This window comes from Bombus vosnesenskii, unplaced genomic scaffold (assembly GCF_011952255.1).
Source record: "Bombus vosnesenskii isolate JDL3184/JDL3185 unplaced genomic scaffold, Bvos_JDL3184-5_v1.1 scf7180000013298, whole genome shotgun sequence".
NCBI classification, from domain to species: Eukaryota; Metazoa; Arthropoda; class Insecta; order Hymenoptera; family Apidae; genus Bombus; species Bombus vosnesenskii.
The window spans coordinates 478,179-504,082 of NW_022882948.1; the positions used below are offsets into that span (position 1 = coordinate 478,179).

General features: G+C 26.8%; 5 protein-coding genes across 17 annotated transcripts; 1 reads left to right on the forward strand and 4 right to left on the reverse strand.

Moving 5' to 3' along the window:
- Positions 1 to 187: 187 nt before the first annotated feature.
- On the reverse strand, positions 188 to 11,453 carry LOC117233678 (sodium/hydrogen exchanger 7). 11 transcript variants are annotated; one of them, XR_004493366.1, is made up of 14 exons: positions 11,153 to 11,453; positions 10,218 to 10,444; positions 10,047 to 10,124; positions 9,882 to 9,958; positions 9,412 to 9,621; positions 9,083 to 9,333; positions 8,787 to 8,989; positions 8,434 to 8,699; positions 8,308 to 8,359; positions 6,970 to 7,026; positions 5,602 to 5,805; positions 5,415 to 5,501; positions 2,152 to 2,638; positions 188 to 1,778 (listed from the first exon to the last, which is right to left on the reverse strand). XR_004493366.1 is itself a non-coding variant. In XM_033494191.1 (14 exons), the coding sequence occupies exons 1-14, from the start codon at positions 11,394 to 11,396 to the stop codon at positions 1,689 to 1,691; spliced, it is 2,052 nt and encodes a 683-aa protein (XP_033350082.1). In that variant the 5' UTR covers positions 11,397 to 11,453; the 3' UTR covers positions 188 to 1,688. The 11 variants fall into 11 exon arrangements, 9 of the variants coding, with proteins under 9 accessions (XP_033350082.1, XP_033350086.1, XP_033350089.1 ...); XM_033494191.1 differs by having other exon boundaries at positions 2,633 to 2,638; XR_004493367.1 differs by lacking the exon at positions 6,970 to 7,026.
- Positions 11,454 to 13,306: 1,853 nt separating this feature from the next.
- LOC117233687 (protein Mpv17) lies at positions 13,307 to 14,797 on the forward strand. 2 transcript variants are annotated; one of them, XM_033494211.1, is made up of 5 exons: positions 13,307 to 13,410; positions 13,528 to 13,732; positions 13,827 to 13,942; positions 14,141 to 14,362; positions 14,446 to 14,797. In XM_033494211.1, exons 2-5 carry the CDS (start codon positions 13,642 to 13,644, stop codon positions 14,569 to 14,571), a joined length of 555 nt encoding a protein of 184 aa, XP_033350102.1. In that variant the 5' UTR covers positions 13,307 to 13,410; positions 13,528 to 13,641; the 3' UTR covers positions 14,572 to 14,797. The 2 variants fall into 2 exon arrangements, with proteins under 2 accessions (XP_033350102.1, XP_033350101.1); XM_033494210.1 differs by having other exon boundaries at positions 13,331 to 13,732.
- Positions 14,798 to 14,863: 66 nt separating this feature from the next.
- Positions 14,864 to 19,164, reverse strand: LOC117233681 (glutamate--cysteine ligase catalytic subunit). Of its 2 annotated transcripts, XM_033494201.1 has the most exons (10): positions 18,916 to 19,164; positions 18,511 to 18,810; positions 17,763 to 17,872; positions 17,401 to 17,586; positions 17,146 to 17,318; positions 16,838 to 17,052; positions 16,362 to 16,730; positions 15,931 to 16,281; positions 15,674 to 15,855; positions 15,411 to 15,579 (listed from the first exon to the last, which is right to left on the reverse strand). In XM_033494201.1, the coding sequence occupies exons 2-10, from the start codon at positions 18,658 to 18,660 to the stop codon at positions 15,411 to 15,413; spliced, it is 1,905 nt and encodes a 634-aa protein (XP_033350092.1). In that variant the 5' UTR covers positions 18,661 to 18,810; positions 18,916 to 19,164. The 2 variants fall into 2 exon arrangements, with proteins under 2 accessions (XP_033350093.1, XP_033350092.1); XM_033494202.1 differs by lacking the exon at positions 18,916 to 19,164 and having other exon boundaries at positions 14,864 to 15,579; positions 18,511 to 18,660.
- Positions 19,165 to 20,009: 845 nt separating this feature from the next.
- Positions 20,010 to 22,227, reverse strand: LOC117233683 (60S acidic ribosomal protein P0). The gene is made up of 5 exons (XM_033494204.1): positions 22,099 to 22,227; positions 21,449 to 21,536; positions 20,953 to 21,363; positions 20,515 to 20,859; positions 20,010 to 20,264 (listed from the first exon to the last, which is right to left on the reverse strand). Exons 2-5 carry the CDS (start codon positions 21,500 to 21,502, stop codon positions 20,121 to 20,123), a joined length of 954 nt encoding a protein of 317 aa, XP_033350095.1. The 5' UTR covers positions 21,503 to 21,536; positions 22,099 to 22,227; the 3' UTR covers positions 20,010 to 20,120.
- Positions 22,228 to 23,631: 1,404 nt separating this feature from the next.
- On the reverse strand, positions 23,632 to 25,579 carry LOC117233682 (serine palmitoyltransferase 1). The gene is made up of 2 exons (XM_033494203.1): positions 24,340 to 25,579; positions 23,632 to 24,237 (listed from the first exon to the last, which is right to left on the reverse strand). The coding sequence occupies exons 1-2, from the start codon at positions 25,235 to 25,237 to the stop codon at positions 23,732 to 23,734; spliced, it is 1,404 nt and encodes a 467-aa protein (XP_033350094.1). The 5' UTR covers positions 25,238 to 25,579; the 3' UTR covers positions 23,632 to 23,731.
- Between the last annotated feature and the right edge of the window lie 325 nt (positions 25,580 to 25,904).

The following is a 25,904-nucleotide window of genomic DNA, read 5'->3' on the forward strand; positions in this document are numbered from 1 at the left end:
TCATAATAAGTCAAGTAGTATTTTGTATAATTAAAAAATAATTTACTAATTTAAATATAGGTAATTGTAGAAAGAATAGCATACACATGTTGTAGATATATTTTCTTAATATGCTGCAATTTGAGTATTCACTTTTAATATTTAAACTACATATTCAAATATTTTTGTTGTGTTCACAGCCAACATCTAAAATAAGACTTCACATACTTTATTCATAACTTTCATTTTTCATGTTTTATGAATAGTTCAAATGTTACTGATAATAAATTATAGTTGAATATACTTGTACATTATGTACACACATTTAATGTTGATATATAAAAAATTATATAAGTAGATACCTGACAAATATATGTGCCATATGTAACAAATATGCAATTATCAATAGCACTATAAGATTCTGAAAAATAATTACAGTACATTTTCCAGATAATGCTATTTTATTTAATTCTTGTATTCTTATAATTTGTAATATGTATTTTGTACTGTTCTGAGAACAATACTGTATTATATGTCATTTAAAATATGTTAAAGTTTTTACTTATAATCATTTTCACAGAAGAATTTTATAATTTATATTGTAATTTTTGCAAGGATTGGCACAGTTTATAATTTCTGTCTATAATAACCTTTCCAATAAATTGTTTTATGTTGATTGATTTAATTTTTAGACCACTTATGCATATACAATTACAAATTATAATACAAATGGTATGTATTTATGTTGCTATCGCATGTTAAGTGTCCTGCACCTTAAATGCAAATATTATTATATATGCCAGCAAAATCAATTTGCTGAACAGAAAATTAAATTCTTCATCCAAACAAAGTTAACTTTAAATTATTGCAAGGTACATCCAAATATAATAATTTAAAATTATGTTTTCAACATAAGAATATTAAAATTCAATCATATTAATTTATTGTCATTGTATTGATGTAACTATTTTTTTCAGAGTTTATTTTTATATTTAATTTAATTTTACAAATTTAAAATTTCTGACAAAACATATTACTTCTTATTCCTCTTTTGTCACATTGTGTTATGAATTATTATATTCAAATGCATAATGCAACTGTTAGTTGGTGTCACAATAACATATTTAATTCAATAACGTTTTAAAATAAATTTTTCTGCAATAATTACTACAAACCAGGACCTCCACTGAATTATAAATTATATACCAAGTGAAAAATATAAGTTATATTTATTGATTTTCATATAATTGATTCGTTGGTACTGCATATAACAAAACTTTGTTACATTTAGTACAACCAATAAATGTAATATATATGTTGCTATAACATAGTAACATATAATTCATATATATACACACATGCATATAGATTATGAAAGATTTTGTCAATAATTTTGTCAAGACTTATTCATGATAATCAAAAGATAATAATGTAATAATATTAATTATAAAATGAAAATAATATAAGTTACATTTATTATAATAGCATACACTCACATTTCATTAACAACTTATATGATTTATTTTTTATAATATCTAAATAAAAACAGCAAGTAATAGAAACATCTTCCAAATTCTACTTATGATGAATAGTATTAGATATAATAGTTTGCACAGATTTTTTAAGCTTTTCAAATAAATACATTTATCAGTTGCACATATAATATTACACATAAAAAGGTAAGTTTATTTACCAATATCAATTAGTCTCTATAAATGTTTGCCGACCAAACCTGGCAAGGCGACGCGTGTGTGCAATGGTAGTGGTCCCGGACTAACTTCTCCCATCACAGTTCCCAGCTGCCCCACAAAGTATTAAATAGATCAAGAATTCATCTTTAGATTCTTACACATTATTTAATATACCGAATAAAATTATTATTGATTTTGTATATGTAAAATTTCTTCATAAAAATCATTGCGACAAAATCAGTAATGTGTACAGGTTTAAGTCAACATCTAAGAATCTACTTTTATGCAAGTACCATAATTAGAATAAATAGACTATCAAATAAGGAGAAGGTTTATTATTTACTGATGATTTCTTTTCATAATTTAGTAATGTAGCAAATAATTTTTGTAAGTTCAGTGTATATACAACAAGTATATAGTAACAAATATATTTTGTAATTTTTTCCTTCTCCCTATCATTTATTCTTTGTATAATACTTACATTCAATCTTTTGTTGTCAATGTCATTTGTTATCCAAAATATTGGATAATACTTCCCAAAGAAAATAAATACCAGGAAAATATAATTAACATTTATAGAAGCTATAATACAATAGTAATATGTAATATTTGACACCAACATTGCATACGCACATACCTATGTCATACTTTTCTCATTAAGTATTATCTGAGATGTTGATTACAATCTATCAGAAAGCATGTTTTGTATCATTTGAAGAAATTAAAATTTATCTGGTATCAAAATTAGAGAATGTTAGAAATTAAACATACCGAATTAGAGTCTGTGTGAAATAACATATTAATGTTAAGTAGTATAAATATTTATGGCATATTGTACAACAAAGAGAGTAATTACTTAATGCTTAAATCAATGCAGCCAAATTCCCCCAAAAATGTATACAACTTCATAAATTATATTAGATTTACTCTTATAAATGTATTCTGTTTGGAGAGCTCCTTACATGTGTCTGTGGAGAAACCAAATATAAATAAGCAATATATGCTGTAAAAATATTTAAAAAATAAAAATAAATGTAATAAAAATAATACTTCATACAAAAATAAAAAATAATTTACACAGAACTAAAAACTTTTTCCTCTAGAAAAATATGAACATAATTGCAACATGTTTATCATTATTAAAATAAGTTATTTGCCGATTGCACAATAGTATAATTTTTAAAAAATTCTGAACAAAATATTAAATATTAATATACTCTATTATAATTTATTAAAATCTCTTCTTTAAATATAAAATATATAAAATTGCAAAACACTTATACAATTCATTTTTTCTTGACCACATCAATAAACTACACCAAATAAAATTAAGTACATGTGCACTAAATGATATGCAGTGCTATTTAAAACTTACACCAACAATTAAATGTAAACAAAAGTAGTATAACTATATAGTGAGAAATATTGGTAAATAATGTATAGAAAGCAGATGTAAAAGATTATTTTTCCTGCAGAAATTACTTGTTACTAATAGCATAAGTAGTGTGCAAGCGGCAACTTTTAGATAGCATTTCTGATATAAAAATTGATGCCTGAAAAGTAATTTGGTTTCTCAGGCTACATGCAATAACATTCATTAAGTGACAGACATAAACCAGATCCTTCTCCAATATCGCTATGAATAAATAAAATGTACGAAAAAAAAAATAAATTGTAGAAATGATAGGACAATATTTGCTTCATAAACCTTATAATGATATTAATGATTTGGTGTTAATGAAGTATAATGATATTTAGAAAGCTTTAAGAATTTCAGATTAATGAATTGAACACTGAAAATTATGTTTAATGTTCAATTACAATATGTTTAAAAATTTTAGTAGTTTTATATAAACTTTTAATATATATATAGATCAAAATTCTATCAGACTCTTTACTATAATTATTTTACTTATGTTAATACTTTCAAAGAAATCACAATATGTACATTTTAAAATTTGTTGTTTATGTGCTATGTGTCTTTTGATCTTTGTAATTTGCGTTTACATTAAAATACATTATATTTTGATATCAAGAAAATAAAAGGTGCGATACAGATATTTTGTTCTATAATATTAGTCTAGTTTTAAGACTTAAAAGAAACACATATATTAAACATAACAATTTTAAATAACATTTTATAATTATGAACATAAATATAGAAAGTATAAATATGACGATTGATCTTTAAATAATAAATAAATACTATACATCAGATTTTTTAAATAAGAAAGTAATTTTTTGTAAATCTGCAAAGATTCAGAAATGTTAACTAGTAATGTAAATTCTGTTTAACATTAATGCAAAAATTAAAGGTATTATTAAAAAATTTTAATATATACAAAATAATTATTTTTAATAATTACTCCTACCCCCAAGTATAATATACAAAGCATTTAAAAATAATCTTCTGAAAACATTATTTTCAATGGCTTCTGTCTCGTTACAATGTTCTTAATGGAATAAATCCTTCCATTCCAATGATTCTTAGGTCCTCATCATCATCATCATTTCTTTTTCTCTAAAAAAATCGGTAAGAGCGCGATCAAATGTAGACTAAAAAATTTGCTCTAAATTGATAAAAAAGATATATATATATACACATACATATACATACATACATATATATATATATATATATATTGGATAAAAACACAGGTTTCTCACATTTCAGTTAAATGAATAAAAATATTTTGAGTGTTCTTAAATATTATTTTAATAATAGACATTAAACATAATTTTCGAAGAAAAAAGATTATTCATAAAAAGAAGAAATGAAATGATCTCTTTAACATTTAATCTGTTATGTGGATAAGGAAATGTCAAATTATAGTATTACACATATTTCGATTTTGAATAAATTTTTTCGAATAAACTCATTAATTCTTCACGTGTTTCTTACAAGTAATTACTGATAGTTATATATAGATAGAATAGTTGCATACATTTACTGCATCTGTAAAATAACTTTAGTAAGAAGACTATATATATAGATTCATGCCTATATAATAGCATTTCAACTTCAATATATTTTATATATGATTGATTTTTGTCATTATAAAAACATTGTTAGTATTGTTAATAACCCACAAACCTAAATATGACAGTGATACACAATATTTTATTTTTATATTAACAAGATTTTATTTGAGTAATTAGTGTACACTTATGGTATATTTCATAAATGAATAAACTTCAGTATATATGTTAATCAGTTATACAAATGTGTATCATTGCATATCTACAGTGAAGAAAAATAAGTTTTTCATGCATATTCTATACATTTTATATGAAAGGTTTTGACATAAAGAATTACTTATTACATTGAGAAGATACTATAAATAAGTGAAACCTATACAATTGCTAATATTGAAAACTTCTGACATTAAGTAGAAACATATATTACATCTAATACTAAAATGTTACTTTCATATAAAATGGAAAGGCTATGTTGTACAAGTGTTTTTATGTAAATGGTATAACGAAGAGATAATTTGAAACAATGTTTAAAATATAATTACATGAAAATTAGGTATAAATGATGAACTCATTCATACCAATGTAAGAAATATTTTCATACATAATTTTTATACAAAATTCAAATGTTTTAATTCAAATCCAGTACTTCTACCTTCTGTGTAAATTAAGGATTACATAAGGTTCATCTGGATTAGTGACATCTGTGCTGTTAGGCTGATAGCACGGATTAATAGTGTAATTGAGATTAGGTTGATGAAAACTCACCGGTTGAATACTACTCCTTCGACGTTCCAGTTCACGATCTTCGAGACAAAAATCTGAATCTGAATCTGCTTTTCTAACAGCTTCATCCTAACATAAAAAACACAAAAAATATCTAACATCTTTACTGTTTTAACTATTTTATCAACAGTTTTAATAAAATAAACATTTCTAAAATCATATATTGTACCTGTGTCATTTGTTGTGTTGTTGTAAGAATCCTGGCTAGAGGTGTGCAACAAACTGGTAATGTTTCTAATAATGTAGGCCTGGAGTGAGTTAAAAGTGGTTTCATGTAGCGAGTATCAAAGTCACCCCAGATTCTAGCAAGTAATGCTTTTTCATTAGGTTTTATGCCACTGCCTGGTAATGATCCATCCTGCATAGAATTATACTGTGAAATGTGAAGGATATTTGGATTATCCATCCTGTATGATAATGATATCTTCTTTCAAATGTAATTAAGTATAAAATTATACTTATCAAAAATATTTAAAAGATCATGACAGTTTAAATAATTTATTAAATAAGAATTAAATGAATAACTTTAAATTATATATATAAAAATAATTGAAGAACCATAGCACATATTATACAAAAATTCTATATCAAGATTAATTAACTTTTTATATCATAAAACACTTAGCATTATTATTAAGTATTAAAAACATGCTTAATTGTTTATCTTTATATTGGTATGCCTTGTTAATTATGTTTGCATATGTTTTGTTAATGAATGTAAATGGATATGTATATATTTTATACACTACTAATCATCAACATACAGAATGGATAACAAAAATGATACAAAAGGAAATATTGAAGCACATGCAATTAGCAAATCAAACTGATGTTTAATAATGAAAATAAGACTAAAATTTTCTACATATATAAAGCAATAATTACATTGCAATTAATTTTTATTATATATACATAAATAAATAGAAGCTGAATTTTTAGTTTGCACGATATAAACACAAGCATCTATAAATTTGTTAGCAATATCGCTTTCAAAATGTTAAATTTTAAATAGAACATATTTTACAAATCATTAACATAAAATAATAATTTCTGTGTCACTTTTGAAACTAAATCCTACCTTTAAAAATCGTTAGTATGTATTAATAGATATTAACATATTTATAATTCAATATTTAAGTAATATTAATAACAGAAATATTTATTTTGGTATCATTGTATTATTTTTGACAAACAATAATTCAATTAATGTAATATAACAATTAGTGGTCATTGCAAGCATTTTAATAAGATAATTTTTATTAAATCCCTTATTAAATACCATAATTTGATTATTTTGCACATCTGTACTAATGACAGAAAGCAACTCAGACAATACTACTTATAATGTACAAAACTATTTATATGTTGCATAGTCATGTAAGAGAAGATTAAATAACTACAAAAGTCTATAGCATCAAATTAATCTCAATATAATAAACATAGGAATTTATATATTTATATAACAAGTTAAATGTACCAATTATTTGTTACCATATAAATAGCATAATTCAATTTTTGAATTAAAATGAAAACATACCGGCGGACTTCTCTCCCTATGTATGTCCAGATCTCCAAAGCCACCTTCGCCACCAGACTATTAACATTAGTACGTTAAATTCTAATCTTTTTATAATATTATTAAGCGAAATTATTTAGAATTAACCAAGCATTTTTACCAACTTTGTTACAATGTAATTAGACATGCTGGATGTTCCAAAAAGTTAAGTTCTAGTGCAAGCTATTTATGATTTTAGTAGTTTTTGTGCAAGAGTAACCCAAGGTTACTTAAGTGGAACTATAAAACAAACATTTGCAAGTATAATCTTTTCGGACGTTTTTCAAACACAGAAATAAAGATTTTAAGAATTTTTAATAATAGTGTATAATATTAAAAGTGCACACCACAATAATTCGGAATATAATACTTGGGAATACATAAAGGATAGAAAATATAACAGTATGAGAACAATTTTGAAGCATTCATGCGCAAATATTCTTACATTTTAATTTTTATAAATAAACTATACTCCTGAATAATTTAGATTATTTTATATTCAATAAATGATTTTTTATATATTGTGAATAAATGGCCCAAAAAGTCAATAATTAAAATATCTTTTGTTTCTACTTATATCAAATAATCTTTATTCAAAACATGTATTAAAATAAATAAATTATAATCAATAACCAACATTCTGAGAATATTTTAAACCACTTCTAAACACTTAAAATACTTCCAGTTTTAATAATAATGATTTTAAACATTGACACAGTGGACCAATATACTTTTTAAATTATAAACAATATTGGCTATTAATTAAAAATCACTATACTTTTATATAGAAAGAGATGCTTTCTGGATATCAACTATAACTAATAAGATTTAAAGATCAACATCTAATAAAAACTAATCTTATTAAAATTTTGCATCTGACAACTTTTGATGTACATTGTATTAACAAAAATTTATTTGTACCTTTTATTTAAATATATATTAAATAATGGATATCAGTGTTTCATTAACTATATTTTATAATAATATATTTAATAAATATACATAAACCTGTAATTTGCACAAAATAAAAAACCCACTATAAGTTAACAAGCAACACGACTAAAAGTATATGCATGAAAAAGAATCTGAGAAGTTACAAAACATAATAAAAAATAATATACTTTTAAAACATATATCAGCCATAGATAACCTAAACTACATGTTATTGATAAATATTACTATATTTTTTATACCAAAAATACATAAAAAGAAACCTAGCACACATTATATGTTAGTACAAATTCAATTTCATATTATTTCTGTAAAATGAAAACTAATACATGACTTTAGAATAACTAAAAATACAAATGTAATACTTACACTGCGCATTCCATTGTGTGATAATCCTTCTATTTCTTCATCTACTCCAACTCTGAAAGAAAGTAATTTATTTAAATAAATAAATTATAAGAGAAAAATAATAAAAAAGATATCTTTTGCACTTACGGTATATTAAACCAGCTCAAAAACTGGGTTGTTGCGCCACCCTGGAAGATAACTGTCAGAATTACAATTAAACTCGTTGTTGTTAACATAGCCTGCCGAGCATCCGAAACAGTATTTCTGATAGCCAGAGCAAAACTCATGGCTCCACGTAAACCAGCAAAAAATAACATATGCTGATAATTTAACGATATCTTTGGTTTTCGCGCTAAATTCAATATAAAAGATAATGGATATACATTGGCTGCCCGACCTAATAATGCACAAAGCTATAATAAAGTGGTTAAGGTTTCAATGTTACATGTATGTTTGATATATAATATATGAAGTTAAACATTATTAAATGATAAGGATACAAATCCTGCAAAAATAAATCCTGGATCGAAATGATGTTTCGGAAAAGTAAACATTGTAACACCAATGTAACTGAATATAAAGTTCTCAGCTAAAAAATTTAAAAGTTCAAACAATTGTTTCGTCCGTTGCCGCGAATCCGGACTTAAGTTATTATACGTGTAATGTGCTTGACAAATACCACAGAATAAGACAGCGACTACACCTGTATGTAAATAATTATTTTAAATATTAACTACATTAGCAGAAAATATCTACATGAAAATTCAAGGTAATGTAAGATTTTTATGAATGTTACCTGTAAGATCAGATGCTTCAGCAATTAAGAATGTGCTATAAGACATTAAAACAAATAATGCTGATTCCAAAAGTGGAAAATCTCTGACTCTAGTAAATTTAGTTAACAAAGCAGTGATACAGCCCATGGTAGCACCAATAAATAAAGATAAGCTAAATATTCCAACAAAATCACCAAATGCTTGGAAAAATGCTACAGTTTCAAATCCGCCTGAACCTGATTGATAACGTTCTCCATAATTTTGTATGGCACTACAATAGAACATATAATTTATGTGTGTGTTTGACTGAAACTTCTTGCTGACATTTGTAATGTTTTTATATACATACCCACTAAGTACAATTGCAACTGCATCATTTAACACACTTTCTCCAAATACTAAAGCATATAAATTTACATCTACATGTAAATCATTAAAAATAGAAATTATTGTCAGTGGATCCGTAGGAGATATTAATGCACCAAAATATAAGGTATCCAAAAATGTAAATGAAGCAGAAAGATGTGGTATTAATTGCACAAAGGCATACATCAAAGCTCTGAAAAGAAGACAAATAGTGTACATATCAGAGAAGAGTATAATTAAAAAAATATATCATTATATTACAAAGAATTTTTCCATTTATCTGCAGCCTATGAGGAAAACAACAGATATATTCAATCTAAATGACCTATGGACATAAAATTATCACAAGAAACGTTCCACGCAAAAACTCTACATAAATTTATTATTGTGACATGAAAGTAATTGTGTACTTATTAATCATACATACTTCTCATTAAAATCTGAAAAACATACCCAATAACAAAAGCTGATATAGATGTTCCAATTAAAGCATACATAAGAATTGCTCCTAAGTTTCTAAAGAAGTATTTCTGAAATAAAGAAATATCAAATTCTATGGTGTTTCATATTGTATTATATTATATAATAAATATAAAAAACAAATATACTATTACTTACACGTTTTAAACTATACCCAGCATGGAAAATGATTGGTGGTAAAATAATGTTAAAAAATATTTCAGGATCAAAGGTGGCCTGTTAAAATTTTATATTTTTATATAATAAGTTTTTCTACTGTCTAATTTAATTTTAGTTTAGTAGAAATAGAATAATTGTATTAAATAATACCTTCAAATCTATCTCATTATCTTGCTTATAAATCTCTCCCCTAAATGAATAGGCAAATGTCTTATTTTTAATAACACCACCTCCTTTATCTTCTGGAAAACGTAACCATAAGGTATCTGGAGGAACTGATTGATTATATTTACTACTGTTGTCTGGCACAACAGGCATATGAAGAATGGTACTACTTGTTGTAAAACCATAACGAATTATTGCCCCTATAATTAATCCTAGAAAGACATATATGAATAATTAATTTCTAATTTCTTAAAAGATTTAAATAATACAATTATCTTTTATAATTTGTCTGTAGCTAGAATGTTTATTATGTAATTTTTATAAAATGATTATAATTTATATACAATTGATAATCAATACTTTACATGATGGTAAATTATTCTTTTTTAAAATTTTATTAAATCTTACTTTTTTATTTACATAGGTGTATATACATATAAAGATAAAATTGTATACATAGATGATGTAATATTTATAATGTAATATTTTTTATATTCGTAAAGATAGATAAAATATAGATAAAATAAGATATTGAATAATTTTAGGAATCAGTTTCATTACTTATACTTTTCAAGGAGATGTTATTTTTATATAATCATAAATACAATTACTTATAAAAGTTATAGAATATTTAATTACGAATAACTAAAATTAAATATATTCTTTTAATTTATGTATAGATAAAATCAAATCAGCTTATAATATCAGAATTTAAAAGCATACAAAAAAATATCATATGTATATATAAAAAAATATATAGATCTGAGACAGAAAAGTATTTAATATGTGTTATATTTATGCAGTAATAAAATGACAAAGGGTCCTTTATAGCTATAAATAAAAACTATAAAAATTTGCAAAACATGCACTTTATTATTACGTTTATACTACGTAAACATAAACTATAGCAGACGACTTACCGTAAATGACAGCTAGACCAGTTTCATGGAGGAACCTAAGACGACGATGCTTAAATGTCCATATTGTTAAAACAGTTAATATCAATAAAAATGTATATAATAAAAGATTTAAACTATCAAGTCTATGTAACAACTGTGCTTTTGCGTCTAATTCAATATCTGTCGCGGCTCCATTACATGATTTTAACAAGAAAATACATAAAATTCCGAGGAGGAGAATTCGTGCATCACCTCTCACTGCCATCTTTACTTTGCAACCATTTTCTGACCGTACTGTCAGTTCAGCAGTATGACCAACTGCGCATTCAATACAGTTGTTATGTATCGTTATAGTTAGGTGGCTCCCCGTAGCGTAAATTTTAAGAACTTTTATTTATTGACGCACGCTTATGACTCCGTGTAGCGCGACAAGTATGAATTTGTGCAGTAACGTAACCGAAACAACAATAAGCAAATGGATTTTAACAAAAGATTTATCGACTAAATGTTACAATTATTTATCAATGATAACTATAATAATTCTTCATTTTGTATATTTACTTTTGCTACCATAATAAAGCATATTGACAAGGCATAAATCGCTCGCTTTTCTATATGATTAACTCCAACCAAATTCATTTTTATTATCATTAATTAATAATAATTTTTCTTATTAGATAGTAAATAAATTGCATTTTGTTATCTAAAATCCAACAACATAAATAGACCAAACAACGACAGAAGAGAAAGGATTGTAACATAGAGTTCAGTGTTCAGACATATTTCTTAAAAACATAAAAATTGTAATAGTTCAAAGCTTATCTCAATTTGTAATTAGTTATCGAAATACAGGTATTTTGTTTTGAAGTTTATTTCGTCTAAATAAGAAGGAAAATTCAAAATTTTTGCTTAAAAATATAATTTTATTCAATTAGGTATTGTCCGTTTTCGTCAATGACCTTTTGCCATCTTTCAGGCAGTGTTATAATTCCATGTTCATAAAACTTCTGACTTTTACCAGCAAAAAACTGTATTAAATGATCACAGCGCAAGATCACAGCTATATGGTGGATGTGACAACACATCCCAACCTATTTCCAATAATTTTTGGCGAGTGATCATGGCCCCAAAGATGTGTGGGGCTTTGCATTATCATGCTGGAAAACAACATCCTTACGATTTGCCAATGCTGGCCGCTTTTCTTGAACTGCATCGCTCAGCTTGGCGTGTTGTTGAATGTACACGTTTGAATTAATCGTTTGGTTTCTTGGTAAAAGTTCAAAGTACAGGATTCCTTCATATTGACGAAATCATGGTAAATGTCAACATACGGGTCTCACTAACTTCAACTAAACAGCCAAATCGTTGAATATTTTCCAGTGAAAAAACACGAGAAAGAGATTTAGCAAACGAATTTTGACGCCGCTTTTTTTTCGAGGCTTCATTCCCATATACGGTACGTAACTTCTTGTATGCTTGCGATGCGTTCTTGACTTTTCGGAAATAATACAATAAAATATGTTTCAAATGCGCGAGGTGTTCTTTCATTTTTAAATTGAGATAAAAACGAAACTAAATAACTAATCGATACAATTTTTTTACTAAATTAAAGGTGGAAGTCCAACAACAAGAAAACAATATAGCTTAGATGCTTTGAACACGTTGACAAAACAAAAGAATATGCTAAGACCACCTATTGACAAAATCCGGATTCACTTAGTTGCCAACCCAATAGTATAGTTAATGGATTAATGACGTCATTACTCATACCGTAGAGAAATAAGGTAGGGGAACAAATCACGGACGTAATGCGGAAAGATGTAAGAAGAAATTTATTTCATGTGATACGAGCAAGTTGTAGAGTGATAGCGGGGGTAATATGATCTCATGTTATCGTTGGTGAGGGATTTTACTTGGCAATGGTAACCCTGGTCAGCGGTACTATATGGGTAACAACAATTCAGCCTGAAATTCCCCAAGTTCTTAAACGGCTGCACAACACGATCACGTCTTTGGTAACAGAATACCAAACAAATACCTGGTAAAATATAGTACATATGCACATGTACATATATTTTTAAAATAAAGTATCTATAAGTATATTAAAACATTATTTACTTTTTATAATGCAGTTTTATAATTGATGACAAAAACTAGGAGGAATTTCTTTTCTTGTAACATAAAATAGGTACATATATGTATGTTGTGTGTTATCATACATGCGTTATGTGTACTATGATTCTATGGATTAAATAAAATCTACCATACTACTGTAAATTGTAAGTTTAATAATCCACGTGTTTCACATTGTTACATATTATCACATGTCGTGTATTTATTAAATCTCATATAACGTGAATTAAATGTACTAATCAAATGTATTTTCAATAAAATAGTTTCATAATATGACAACCATATACATTGTGTGTACGTAATATCAGATTAAAGATACGTAATATGCATGAAGTTAAGAAGTAACCAACAAAATTTTAATAACTTTTAATGTGATAATGACACATCCTATGAACATGTTGGGTGTTGTCAAAATATACCAAAGGTTCTTAACAAGATATCCGTTACTCACTCAAGCGGTACAAGCGGGTAAAAAACATACATATACAGCATTTTTAAAATACCAAAAATTCTTTTATTATTATACATATATTAATAGTTATTTACATTTTTAAACGAATAGGTACGTTAATGGCACTTGGAGATCAGATTGCACAAAATCTAGTTGAGCGAAGAAAAATTAAAGATTTAGATTTTATAAGAACAGCTCAGTTTGGATGCATAGGACTTTTCCTTACTGTAAGTAAATTTGATGTAAAACTGCAAAAATGTTTGATTTTTATTTATAACATGTATGATATTGATTTACTAAAGCTTAATAATGCATATGATTGTAAAATAATAATAAAATCTATAAAGTAATTGATTAAATTGAATAAATTATACATTTGTTGCATAAGCTTTTATAAAATAAATTCCATTAAATTTATATGGCAGGGTCCTGTCACACGAACTTGGTATGGAATATTAGATAAATATATTGGCTCAAAGGGAGGAATTGTAGTATTAAAGAAGGTGACTTGTGATCAATTATTTTTTGCACCTGCATTTTTAATAGTTTTACTATCAACAATTGGTATTCTACAAGGAAATGACTTAGAACAATTAAAAAAAAAATTGTATAATGAGTACCCAGATATTTTAAAAAATAATTACAAGGTAACATATTAAGACAATATATATCTAAAAATATTTAAAAATAAATTATGTGAAAAGATTTGTGAATGAAAAATTTGTTTTAGATTTGGCCTATGGTACAACTATTTAACTTTTATTTTGTACCTTTACATCATCAGGTTTTAGTAGTACAATCTATAGCTTTGTTATGGAATACTTATATCTCTTATAGGACAAGTTCAGGAAAATAAAAATAAGAATATAAAATAAGTAAAAATTTATAAACATATTTTTTTAAATACAAATGTTAATACTATTAAATTTTGTTAAGTATTGTTCACAATAAAATAATAAAATTCGACTTTTGGGAAGAACTACATGATATTTATCATTAAATAAACAATATAGTATTGTAACATAAAACAACAATAGCACTATAGACGATGTAGATCCCAAAAGTTTTTCATTATTTAAAATATTTACGAAATTAAAAAATTTCGTAAATTAAAAAAAAATGTGTTTTTTCCTATATTATGAAGTACATTTGACCTTGAAGAAAACGATTGCTGTTTGTTTATTTCCTAAAATTGATGTATGTAGGACATGTTTCATTGTAATTTAGTAGTTGTTATTTATGTTCAAGCATATCAACATCATAATTTATATTGTATGTTTATGTTAAAATTTGTCCTCTAATTAAACTGCTATTGCAAAGTAAACTGTTGCTTTTTACAAAAGTATATATTTTTTTAATGTACTGGGTATAATATCATTTTATGGAATGTTACCGTTTTTAGAAACCATGAAATCATTGGACGTGAACACACAATATTTTAAATGTTAAGTATGTACAAGAAGATCTGAAGTGCACTAAAATAAATGAAAATTAAATCTATATTAATCGTTATCTATTTAAGTCATTGTGTATCTATATTATATATATATATATATATATATATATATATATATATATATATATATATATATATATATATATATATATATATATATATATATATATATATATATATATATATAATATATATATCTATTTAAGCATATTTAATCCATTGCCATTAACAACAATAATTCACATGGGAACCTTTTCCGCTTTTGCAACTGCTGCAGGTATAGTTTCATTAGTTTTTGATAGCATACACGTTCCGAGTAATTCTGGACACGATATTTCATTAGATATAATCTTTTGTACTTTTTTTAATAAGTCATAGTTGATGCGTTGTGTTATTACAGAATCGTTTCTAGATAATGTAATATAGGGTTAGAAATATAATAAAAATTTTCATACATTTTGCACAGACACATACACACATATATACTAAAGGACATACGTACTTGTACTCTGGGTGTGAAACAACTTCCTTCCTTAACCATGCAGCAGTCGTTAATAATTCTCCAGAAGCTCTTTTTTGTATGAATTTTATATATGCTTGTACAGTACAATGTGTATCTGCATCTACATCCATACTAGCTAAGTACGAATTTACTAACGGTATTAAACCCGGAAAAATACCATCCTGATACAAATAATATATTATAGGATATTTTTGAGATCTATTAATTGATTTCATTCATGAACAAAGTATTAATACCTTTCCATTAATAATTTCGTTAACAGTAAATTCTGTATACTCTGGTTGTCCATCATCTTGCTTTTTTGCGTCTGATGTAATATCTCGACGGAACCAAAATTTTTCTGCTGTAACTGCATTTCTCCTTTGTGCCCGAGCCATATTTTTATCAACTTTACTAATTGGTATCAAAAGGTTTAATTTATAACTTAAAATAACTCTTGTAAGAAGGACAATAAAACAAACTATTGCAGCATTTTCAAAATCCGTAATTTGAACTTCGCATGGACGAAATTCAACACGCCATCCTATAGATGAATTTGGTGGTGGTGGCTTGAATCGCATAGTTTGCCAATTAGTTGATTGTATGTTCTGAAATTTTATATTTTGTGTTTGTATACAAAGCTAAATTTTTATAGATAAACTCAATTGATAATAATAATGATAATTACTTCAAAGTGATCAGTATCCTCCAAATCATTTTGATGCACTTTTTCAGAAAATAAAGATACAGTATCTCTGATAAATAAGTGAGCTATATGCTGTGCAAGTAATTTATCAATTCCATTATCTAATAGTTGTTTATATACTTCATCATCATATATCAAGGGAACATCGTTATATTTTTCTCCTTGTTCACTAAGATATGAATCAATAGAATCATATCTAGATTTACTAATTCTGAATTTGTTTTCTTCCAAAGGCTTTAAGCCGCGTTCTTCCTGTGTTCTGCAGTCTACAGAGCAAGATATCACATTCCACCGGCAATCAACATCGCTTATATATCCTCGATAAAATGGACTAGCAGCAGTTAGAGCCAACTGTCGAATGTTAAATAAATGTTCTGTAGAGTATGCATGAAAGAATATGCTAACTTCATGCCTTCAAAACTTATGAAAACACAATTATATTTTTACATGTTACTGACCATTATTGGACATAAAGGCGTTAATTGGTCGTATAATGTCCTTGCTTCCTCTATGTTACAAGCCTGAAAAGTAAGTTGTAGACAGCAACAACCCATTCCAAAACCCATGGCATCCATGTAAATATGATCTTCTCTTGCTGCACAACTTGATTCATCTTCAATAAAGGGACTAAAATCCTCTTTAAAAGGACTTGAAACATTTTTATCTTTATAAACTGCAAAGAAACACTTCATGTCAAGTTCTAACTGAATTTTTATGTTCATAAAAAGATACACATGTACAACTATTAAATACAATAAGTACATACTAGGAATGTTTATAGCAACTTTTTCTCCACGTCGTAGTCTTATATTTCTCGTTAATGTCTTAAATCGCGGATGACCTGGATATATAACTTCATCTGGAAAAAATAAACTTTTTGATGCCCCTGAATTTGGAGTTGGATGTGTTGGAGGATCTGTGAAATCATATGCTCCTGTTCTGTAAGAGAATATTTAAGCTAACAATGTATTTCATACATATCAAATATAATAAATTTTGATAAAAATACTAACTTACATACCTAGGAAAATTAGTTAAAGACATTAAAACTTCATTGGGTTCAAGTAATTTTGAAGCTTCTTGCCTTCTATATCTCATGTTAGCTTCAACAACATTAAAATGAACTAATAAGCCACCATATGGTTTCCCTGGTGTGCCTTCTAACATATAAGCACCATATTCAGGTCTCCATAATGATTTAATATTGCTGTGAAACAAATTATTTAAATATTTTAGATTATTTTATCATTATTAAAAAAAATATAATTATTATTAAAATATATTGTTATATATTTAAACAGCTAACTTAAGATATATTTCAGTAATATTTGTAATTTACATCAATTAAAATTCTTTTTAAAAAATAAAGAATAAGATACTTACTCTGGATCATTATATTCTTTTTCATTTAATATTTTTAATATTTCTGCAGCTCTTAAACTAAGCTTTGCAGTTTTTGCTTTATCATCAAATTTAATAAGCATATATTCAACCTATTTAGAAATCACATTAAAAATATTAATAATTTAAATATGGAAGTAACAATGATAAGAGTAGATTTAAGAAATATGTCAATTTTTTATAAGTGGGCGATATATCAATAAAATAGAGCAAAAAATGTTGAATCATGTATCTAAGACTGAATTGTAGTAGGAGAAAACTCAAGGTCATTCCTTACAGTAGTTTAATATCAATAATTGCTGGAAATATTCATTTATTGCCTCTACAAACATTAATGTCGTAAGAATGTTATAAAAGTTCAAACAAATAAAAGTAATATACAGATAACAAATAGATAATGAATTAAGGTCTAAATTTAATTTTTTATCAAAATTATATTTTTACAATTGCACATGGGATATGATAACTACATTATTATATTAAATTAAAAATAATATAATAGAAATAATGTTTATCAATAAAATTAAAATTATTCTTTAAAAATTAACATAAGTTAATAATAGAAGATATTGCGTGATTTGTATTTCTATCATTCCGTATGAAAATTACACGAAAAGAAGATAACGTGCTTCCTAATAACTTAGCATATATATGCAATAATATTATTGCATGACATTACGATAAGTGTTGATAAATGTCACATAACGAAAATGTAAAAAATAAATATTACCTCATCGCCCCATTTGAGTATATCACCCTGTCGATCCCTGAGTCTCTTGTATAGGTTAATGAATTGAATAATTCCATGTTTCCGAACATGGTCAGCAAGATTTTTCGTTTCTTCCCAGGTTAAAGGGCTTCCTTCGGATAGTAATCCCATTATTATACAGGACAATTAATATAAGCTTTTTTTTTAATTTGACACTTGAAATAGAATTTCGCGCAAGATCGACTTAACCCGATTTCTGCCGAGTTATATCGAGGTACAATCTTAATTTCACGTTCACGTACGGAGAAACCGCCACAAATCCTACAATGAAATAAAGTATAATACTGCTTTGTAGACTAACTACAGTCTTTTATGAGTATCCCGTCACCAATGATATATAACTACAAGGTAATCATATCCTCCTACCACAACGTTCCGACTAGAAACACTTGGAGATATCGGCTTAAAATATTGTCAATTCATGTTTCAATTGATAAAACTTAGGTAATTGTATAGTAATAATTGTTTTCTTTAGATAGCAATATACCATTCTTTCCTTGAAAGATAATCATAATATAACATTTCTCTGGCCAGTCCAGATGACTCACGTGTGTAATTAAACAGATTAACCCCTCGCAATACAGAACGCGGATTCCGGTAGCCGGGTCAATCGTGGTTTATATGTATGTACTGTTAAGAACTTATTAATGCAGATTCTCTATAGTCGCGCTTATAGACTATAGTCCGCTACATATTTTATATCTTATCAGTTATACCATGTAACTTTTTTCTTAAATAGAAATGCGGTCTACTTTAAATAAAGCAAAATGAAACAATAAATTTGTAAATTATAGGTAAATGATACTCTAATTTAAGTAAATAAACATTACAGGCAGTATTATTTGTTACATAAAATTGTTTATTTATGTATAATGTAAATATAAATAAAAAAGAACTTGAATACAAAAGGATATTTGTTCTTAATCTTTACGTTTTTTCTTAAAGCGCTATGTTTTGGTCTTGGGAGATATCCCACTAAAGGGATGATCAATTTTATCACGATAGATATACAGTTCTTTTACTGTTATGTTATCCGAGTGACCTAGCCACAGGAACGCAAGAATTAATTATTAATATGGATGAAAAATTCGATAGACAGATACTGATTTTATCATATGTTTCAGCATGATAAAATAAAGAATTTGTACATAAATTTATGTAATTTTAATCATTTTATAAATCTTGGCTATATACAAACCAATAATATCGACTCTTATAGTTAAGGTATTTAACCATAAATAATTACTGACTAAATAAAAAGACATATCTTCAAAAGATTCTTTATACTTATCGTACTAAAATTTTGATCCTTATTTTTAAAATTTTTACTTTTATCAATTATCATTTGATATATCACTCGTTTAAATGGTGTAATATTTACCTTTATTATTGATATAAATTTGTGAAAATAAATGAAGTTAACAAACAAGTAAAAGGATTGATTAAATTGATATGCAACGTATGTTATGAATCATTTTTTATTTCAGTGTTGTATGTGTTGAAGGTTCGGATTATTAAAATATTCACATCATTAATCATGTAATACATATATATGTATGTACATTCGTATTTTAGTCAAACAAACCGAATCCCATATCTTCGTCTTCTGACTCAGATTCCTCTTTCTTTTCTTCTTTCTTTTCCGCGACTGGTGCTTCTGCAGCAGCCGTAGCTGGTGCAGCAACAGAAACTGCGGCAGCAAATTTACTTGGGTCCTATAAAAACGTTAGATAATGTTAGATAGATTTTAGTAATTACATGTAAGCTATACATAGTATATGTTATCAGACTGCATTTTATGCATTTTTCAACAAGAATCTTAATAGTGCCAGTGGGTTCCACTATTTCTAGCTCTGGCACTAATTACATAAGATTTTCAGAAACATGATTCATCACATCAATATTTTAGGAACTTATTACAGCATGTGTTGATGAAAACTGAAAAACTATGTGAATATAACATACCTTGATGTATTCCTTAATTGTAGCTGCTTCTGGAAATTCAATATCAGTCACAGCAGCAATGGCCAACAGATTCTTGAATCCATTAGCAATACTGTGAGGAGCACTAGCTACTGTAGGATAGCCAATAGCTAAACACACTGCAGCTAAGTTTGCCACTCCAGCCATGAATTTTTCCCTTAGATCTTCTGGTTTGATGTCCAAAATTTCAGGTGCAAAAATAGTACCCGAATCATAGACTTGTTCAACAAGTAAACCATATGAAAACGGAGAAATGTTCAACATATTTAAAAGAGTGGCTTCAGATGCACCCACCTTATCACCTGGTTTTAAAATATGCACATCGTTCTAAAACATAATGAAATATAATTTTTTGCTTGTCATTATATTAACCTTTTACTTAGACAAAAGATATTAATTTAAATTGAATCATATGCTTACAATAATTTCAATAGTACCCTTAGAAATTTTGGTAGGAATGCTCAAGGCTTGAAAGAATGATGTTTTCTCAGGTCCAAGACCAGTGTTTTGAGCAGGAATAATTACACTTAGTGGTGCAATAGCACCTGCTCTAGCTGGTGCTCTGACTTTGTTTTCCAAAAGTTTGTCCCGTACTTCGATTAAATCTCCACGGGTAAAAACAAAACCAACATTTCCACGAATATGTGGAAGAAGTTTTTCGAGGGCAGCATTGCGTTCAATATGACCACGAATAGCTTTCCTCATCATTGTGTTCTTTCCCATTAATACAACAGCATTCCCACGAAGGGACATACGGATTTGTTGCATTTGTTTAGAGCCGACATTGTCAGCACCCACAATGAAACATTTTGGGTAATCATCCAATAGTTGCTGTATAAAAAATATATATGTATAATGTAGATATGAATTAAATATTTTAGTGACGATTTCGCGATAAAATATTTGAAATACTCACAACAAGTTTTGTAAAGTAATTGGATTTCCATGTTGCCTTGTCCTCCCTACCCATCTTGAAGTGTGTATAGGGATAAAACGTTTAAGGACTAAAAATAAAAAGGCTTATTTATATATAATTTACTGTTAATATTGTACGGCATTTCACAAAAATTAAAATCAGACTACACGTATGTGTAATGTATAATCTTGTAATTCGCACACAGATGGGTTCTACTATTTCTAGCGTCTGTATGGTTCTCGAATTATCAGACGTTTCATTTTATCATCATACAAAATATTTATGAAAAACAAATATTGTATAAAAACATACATAATTCATCACACATATAAGTATATGTAGACAATAAAATTTATATATGTACTTCCATTATAAGCATATATGATAGTTTTATATGTGTAAATAATCAATACTTTTAAACATATAAATTATAAATACGAAAATATTTAGGGATTACTAAAATTAAGGTTATGTGACCACATGGCATATACATATTGTTTATTTTCACTTGAATATTCAAGAATATCTTATACCTTCTGCATTTTATTAATGTAACATAATTTAAATAATGTTATAAAATGATTTTTATAAACGCAAAGTAAGTAAGCTATTATTTTATCACAAAAATAATGTGGAATAAATTTTCTTACCTCAGCAAAAATTTGCGGGTGCAATGTGGAAGAAAGAGGAAGTTCTTCCTTCTCCATGACACAAAGATTTACCGGATACGCGCCTCAGGAAAATCATTATCTTAGCGCGAATATTTAAAAAATGTCTAAATGCACATAAAGAAATAAAGTTACATAGAAATAATAAATTTTTAAATACGCTGTTTTCATAATATGTAAGTTGAATAGTTAAAAGTAAACGATATCTCGAAATTAAATTACGGGAACAGTATGGTTATTACCATTAATGCCGTTGAATTTGTTTTTCATTGCCTACAAAGGTATTGAAAGATAAATATATGGTTCTATTTAAAAAAATATCGACCTTGAAGTCTCATAAAAAGATGACCATAAAAGAGAAGCTATTTCATAGTGAACAGGTCAGAAACGGCTTGTAAGCAAGCTTGGTATAAATTTTTAAAGGCAGGCATGTATTGCGATTAACTGAAAAACGGAAGACCACGGAAAACAACGCCGAAAATGGATCGCCGTATTCATCGATTGAGCGAAAAGGATCGTTTTCGTAGTGCAAATAATATTGCTGCAGAGATAAACTACAAAAACGATACACAAATTAGTGCTAGAACTGTTAGGAGAAGATTAGAAGATTAACTTAAGAGGACGAAAACCCCCAAAGAAACCACTGCTAAGTTCTAGGAATCGAAAAAGACGACTTGCATTTGTTAAAGCTCAAAAATCCAATCGAGAATTTGTGGAGCATCATAAAAAAGACAGTACAAGGTTATAAATCGAAAAATTTAAATGAACTTTACAATTAAAACAGCTTGGAGTAATATTACGGTAGATCAATGTAAAAAATTAATTAATATATTTTATGCCAAGAAAAAGTGATAAGAAATAACGGATATTGGACAAAATATTGAATTTAAAAATTAATATTTTTTGTGTAGTCAAACTTTTGACCGACAAAATATTATACAGATTTCGTTTCTTTTTTATAACTTAGCTACTGAGCAAAATATCAAAATGAAATTTTTTTTGTAAGTGTATAAACAAATGTCTAATTAGTTAATACCAAAAGTAGAACACTGTATTTATATTTTTTATGGAAAGTAAATCAATTATTTATTTTTTCCATTTCGTCTTAATCTTTTGTCTGCTACTGATGACAACAAATGGGAGAGATATTTAGTGGGGCCATCCTGTATATGCAAAATTATATTTAAGAAATAATTGATTACAAATTAAATTTGAAATGCAAGCTATTAACTTAGTCTAAACATTAATGTTATTCTTAAGTATAATTATTCTGTAAGTACTACTATAATATGCATTGGTATAGCATAAAATGAATGATAAAAATCTTACATTGCTTTATATTTATTTATTCATTTGAAATTACATATAATATAATCTATATTTAATTCAAAATCAGTTTTAAATTAATCTTTATAATATGATATATTCATCACAATATGAAAATGGCACAATATTATATAAAAAGTAATGTCAAATTTTTCAGAAAGGAGAATACTTTGCTATATATAATCAATTAATATATAATCAATCATATATTGATAGAGAAAAATAATTCATGTGTAAAACATATATTAATTTTAAAACACTGGTTTTAAATTTTTTCTTTTACTTTCAATTATACTGATAGTATTTCTTCAGCGCAGTTTTTCAATACATTCACTGCAAAATCAATGTCACTTTTGTTGAGAAGTGTAGAAACACAAAGCCTAAGACTAGGCCTAGGTATATTTTTCTCTGCTTCTAAATAGGCAGGAGTTATGACTGCTAAATTATTTTCAATACATTTATCAGAGATTTTAGAAAGCAATTTTTCTTCTGTAGTGCGGTCTTTCTTATTCTTTAAATATACATGTTTTACTGGGGATTCTGGGAAACTTGAACATTCCAGGCAATGAATTTTTTGCAGTCCCTCATTTATGGCTATGCAATTATCTCTTAATGATCTAAATAGCTGTGGATTATTTTTCATAATATTTAAAGAAGTAATAGCAGCAGTTGTTAAAAGAGGTGGTAAAGATGCAGAAAAACAATATCCAAGACCAGATAAGCGTTGGTGTTCAATAATAAATGATGTGCCTACACAGAAACCTCCAATAGACCCCATTGCCCAATCCAGAGAACCTAAGAAGTATAAAGTATATAAAATATAATACAAATTATTAATAGAAATTAAGATCTATAGTAGTTTATTGTTGATAATTATAATTGAATAATATTGCTTACCCATAATCATATCAATTTCACATTTAGGAACATCAAAGTGTTCAGTGATACCTTTCCCATGTTTACCAAGGGTTCCAAATGATATTGATTCATCAATAAATATCCTTAATTTATATTGCCTACAGAGTGCAACCAATTCTGGTAGTGGACAGATATTTCCAGTATTCATATAAATACCCTCAACTATTAGAAAGCGTTTGATTTTAGCTGCCTTTTTAAGATTTTGTTCATCAATTTTTGCTTGTTTCATCAATAAATTACTAAGATCATTTACATCATTATGTTTAAAATAAATAATATTAGCCTTAGTTGCATCTAATCCTTTCTGTATAGCAAAATTTGCTTGTTCATCTACAAATATAAGATCCCTGCGTTTACAATAAGCTGCAATTGCAGATGCAATTGTACTAAATCCATATGAATATACAACTGCTTCTTCTGTATCTGTATAATCTGCTAAACGTTCTTCTAATTCAAGATGAACATCCACAGTACCATAAAAACCACGTGGACCACAAGAACCAACTCCATACTTTCTTATTGCTGCTATTGCATCCTTTTCTATTTCATTATTTTCAGTTAAACCTAGGTAATTGTGTGTACCTAAATTCAAGCAATCTTTCCCATCTACCACTATTCTTTTACCAGCTCTAGATGTTATGCATCTTGGATTCAAAGATATATGATTCATCTGTGGATTATTTATGAGAGGTTCAGGATTCCATTCCGCAAGTTTCCTTTCTATTTCATCTTCAGTTAATGTTCTATCTCGACTGAAATATCTCTTACTAATAAACCAAATAAGCCACAGAATTACGAATATTTCTAGTAACGTATGATATTGAGGTATCGTACTCAAAATATTCATTGATTCAATAAATAGAAATTTTGTGCTCATGTTTTTGGTTGTATGATATTTTACAAGTACCCTGTTTTTATTTTCGTATAACTTCTAACGTGTCTTAATCACCTTATGTAATACTTTATATTACTTTTGATTAGTATACTTGTGCAAAATAATTGTAGTGAATACATACATACTTTAAAAAGCTTATCACTCTTTGAAGTGTTACACGTAGGAATGATATTAATAATTGTACTCTAAAAGCAAATTAGTATTGCAAAGTATTAAGAAAGTTTTCATTTCATACTGATAAATACTCTTAACAAAGCATTAAATAAAACTAATTATGACTCAACTTAGCAGCAGTGATTGCGCCTTGCGGTTACTTCTTTCGAAGAACCAAATAAAAAACAGGTGGCAGCACCGATATATATATATATATATATATATATACACACGCATGCATACACACGTATACATATAATATCAATACGAAATATATATATGTGAAATATTATTTTGAAATATATTTATCATATAAATTTTAAAGTCCATATAAATACATTTCACTACAATTTTAATTACATTATAATACGTGAAAATTCATTAAGAATTACAAAGATAAATTTAAAATTATTTCAACAATGTGGCAAATGTATTGATTTATTGTATAAAAAAATTATTATTGCCTTATCTTACTAACACAATAGTTACAATTCTA

Coding starts and splice junctions, on each gene's coding strand:
- LOC117233678 (XM_033494198.1), bottom strand. CDS start 11,396: ATGGCAGTGAGAGGTGATGCACGAATTCTCCTCCTCGGAATTTTATGT. Junction 7,027..8,307: donor CACACAATGGAATGCGCAGT/GTAAGTATTACA, acceptor TAATGTTAATAG/TCTGGTGGCGAAGGTGGCTT. Junction 1,779..5,324: donor CTAATCCAGATGAACCTTAT/GTAATCCTTAAT, acceptor TTTGTGGGGCAG/CTGGGAACTGTGATGGGAGA.
- LOC117233687 (XM_033494211.1), top strand. CDS start 13,642: ATGACACATCCTATGAACATGTTGGGTGTTGTCAAAATATACCAAAGG. Junction 13,733..13,826: donor CACTCAAGCGGTACAAGCGG/GTAAAAAACATA, acceptor TTAAACGAATAG/GTACGTTAATGGCACTTGGA. Junction 13,943..14,140: donor GCATAGGACTTTTCCTTACT/GTAAGTAAATTT, acceptor TTTATATGGCAG/GGTCCTGTCACACGAACTTG.
- LOC117233681 (XM_033494202.1), bottom strand. CDS start 18,660: ATGGGATTACTATCCGAAGGAAGCCCTTTAACCTGGGAAGAAACGAAA. Junction 17,319..17,400: donor TCTTTAACTAATTTTCCTAG/GTATGTAAGTTA, acceptor ATTCTCTTACAG/AACAGGAGCATATGATTTCA. Junction 17,053..17,145: donor AGTTGCTATAAACATTCCTA/GTATGTACTTAT, acceptor GTTTCTTTGCAG/TTTATAAAGATAAAAATGTT.
- LOC117233683 (XM_033494204.1), bottom strand. CDS start 21,502: ATGGGTAGGGAGGACAAGGCAACATGGAAATCCAATTACTTTACAAAA. Junction 21,364..21,448: donor ATTACTTTACAAAACTTGTT/GTGAGTATTTCA, acceptor TTTTTTATACAG/CAACTATTGGATGATTACCC. Junction 20,860..20,952: donor AGGGTACTATTGAAATTATT/GTAAGCATATGA, acceptor ATTATGTTTTAG/AACGATGTGCATATTTTAAA.
- LOC117233682 (XM_033494203.1), bottom strand. CDS start 25,237: ATGAGCACAAAATTTCTATTTATTGAATCAATGAATATTTTGAGTACG. Junction 24,238..24,339: donor TGAAATTGATATGATTATGG/GTAAGCAATATT, acceptor TATACTTCTTAG/GTTCTCTGGATTGGGCAATG.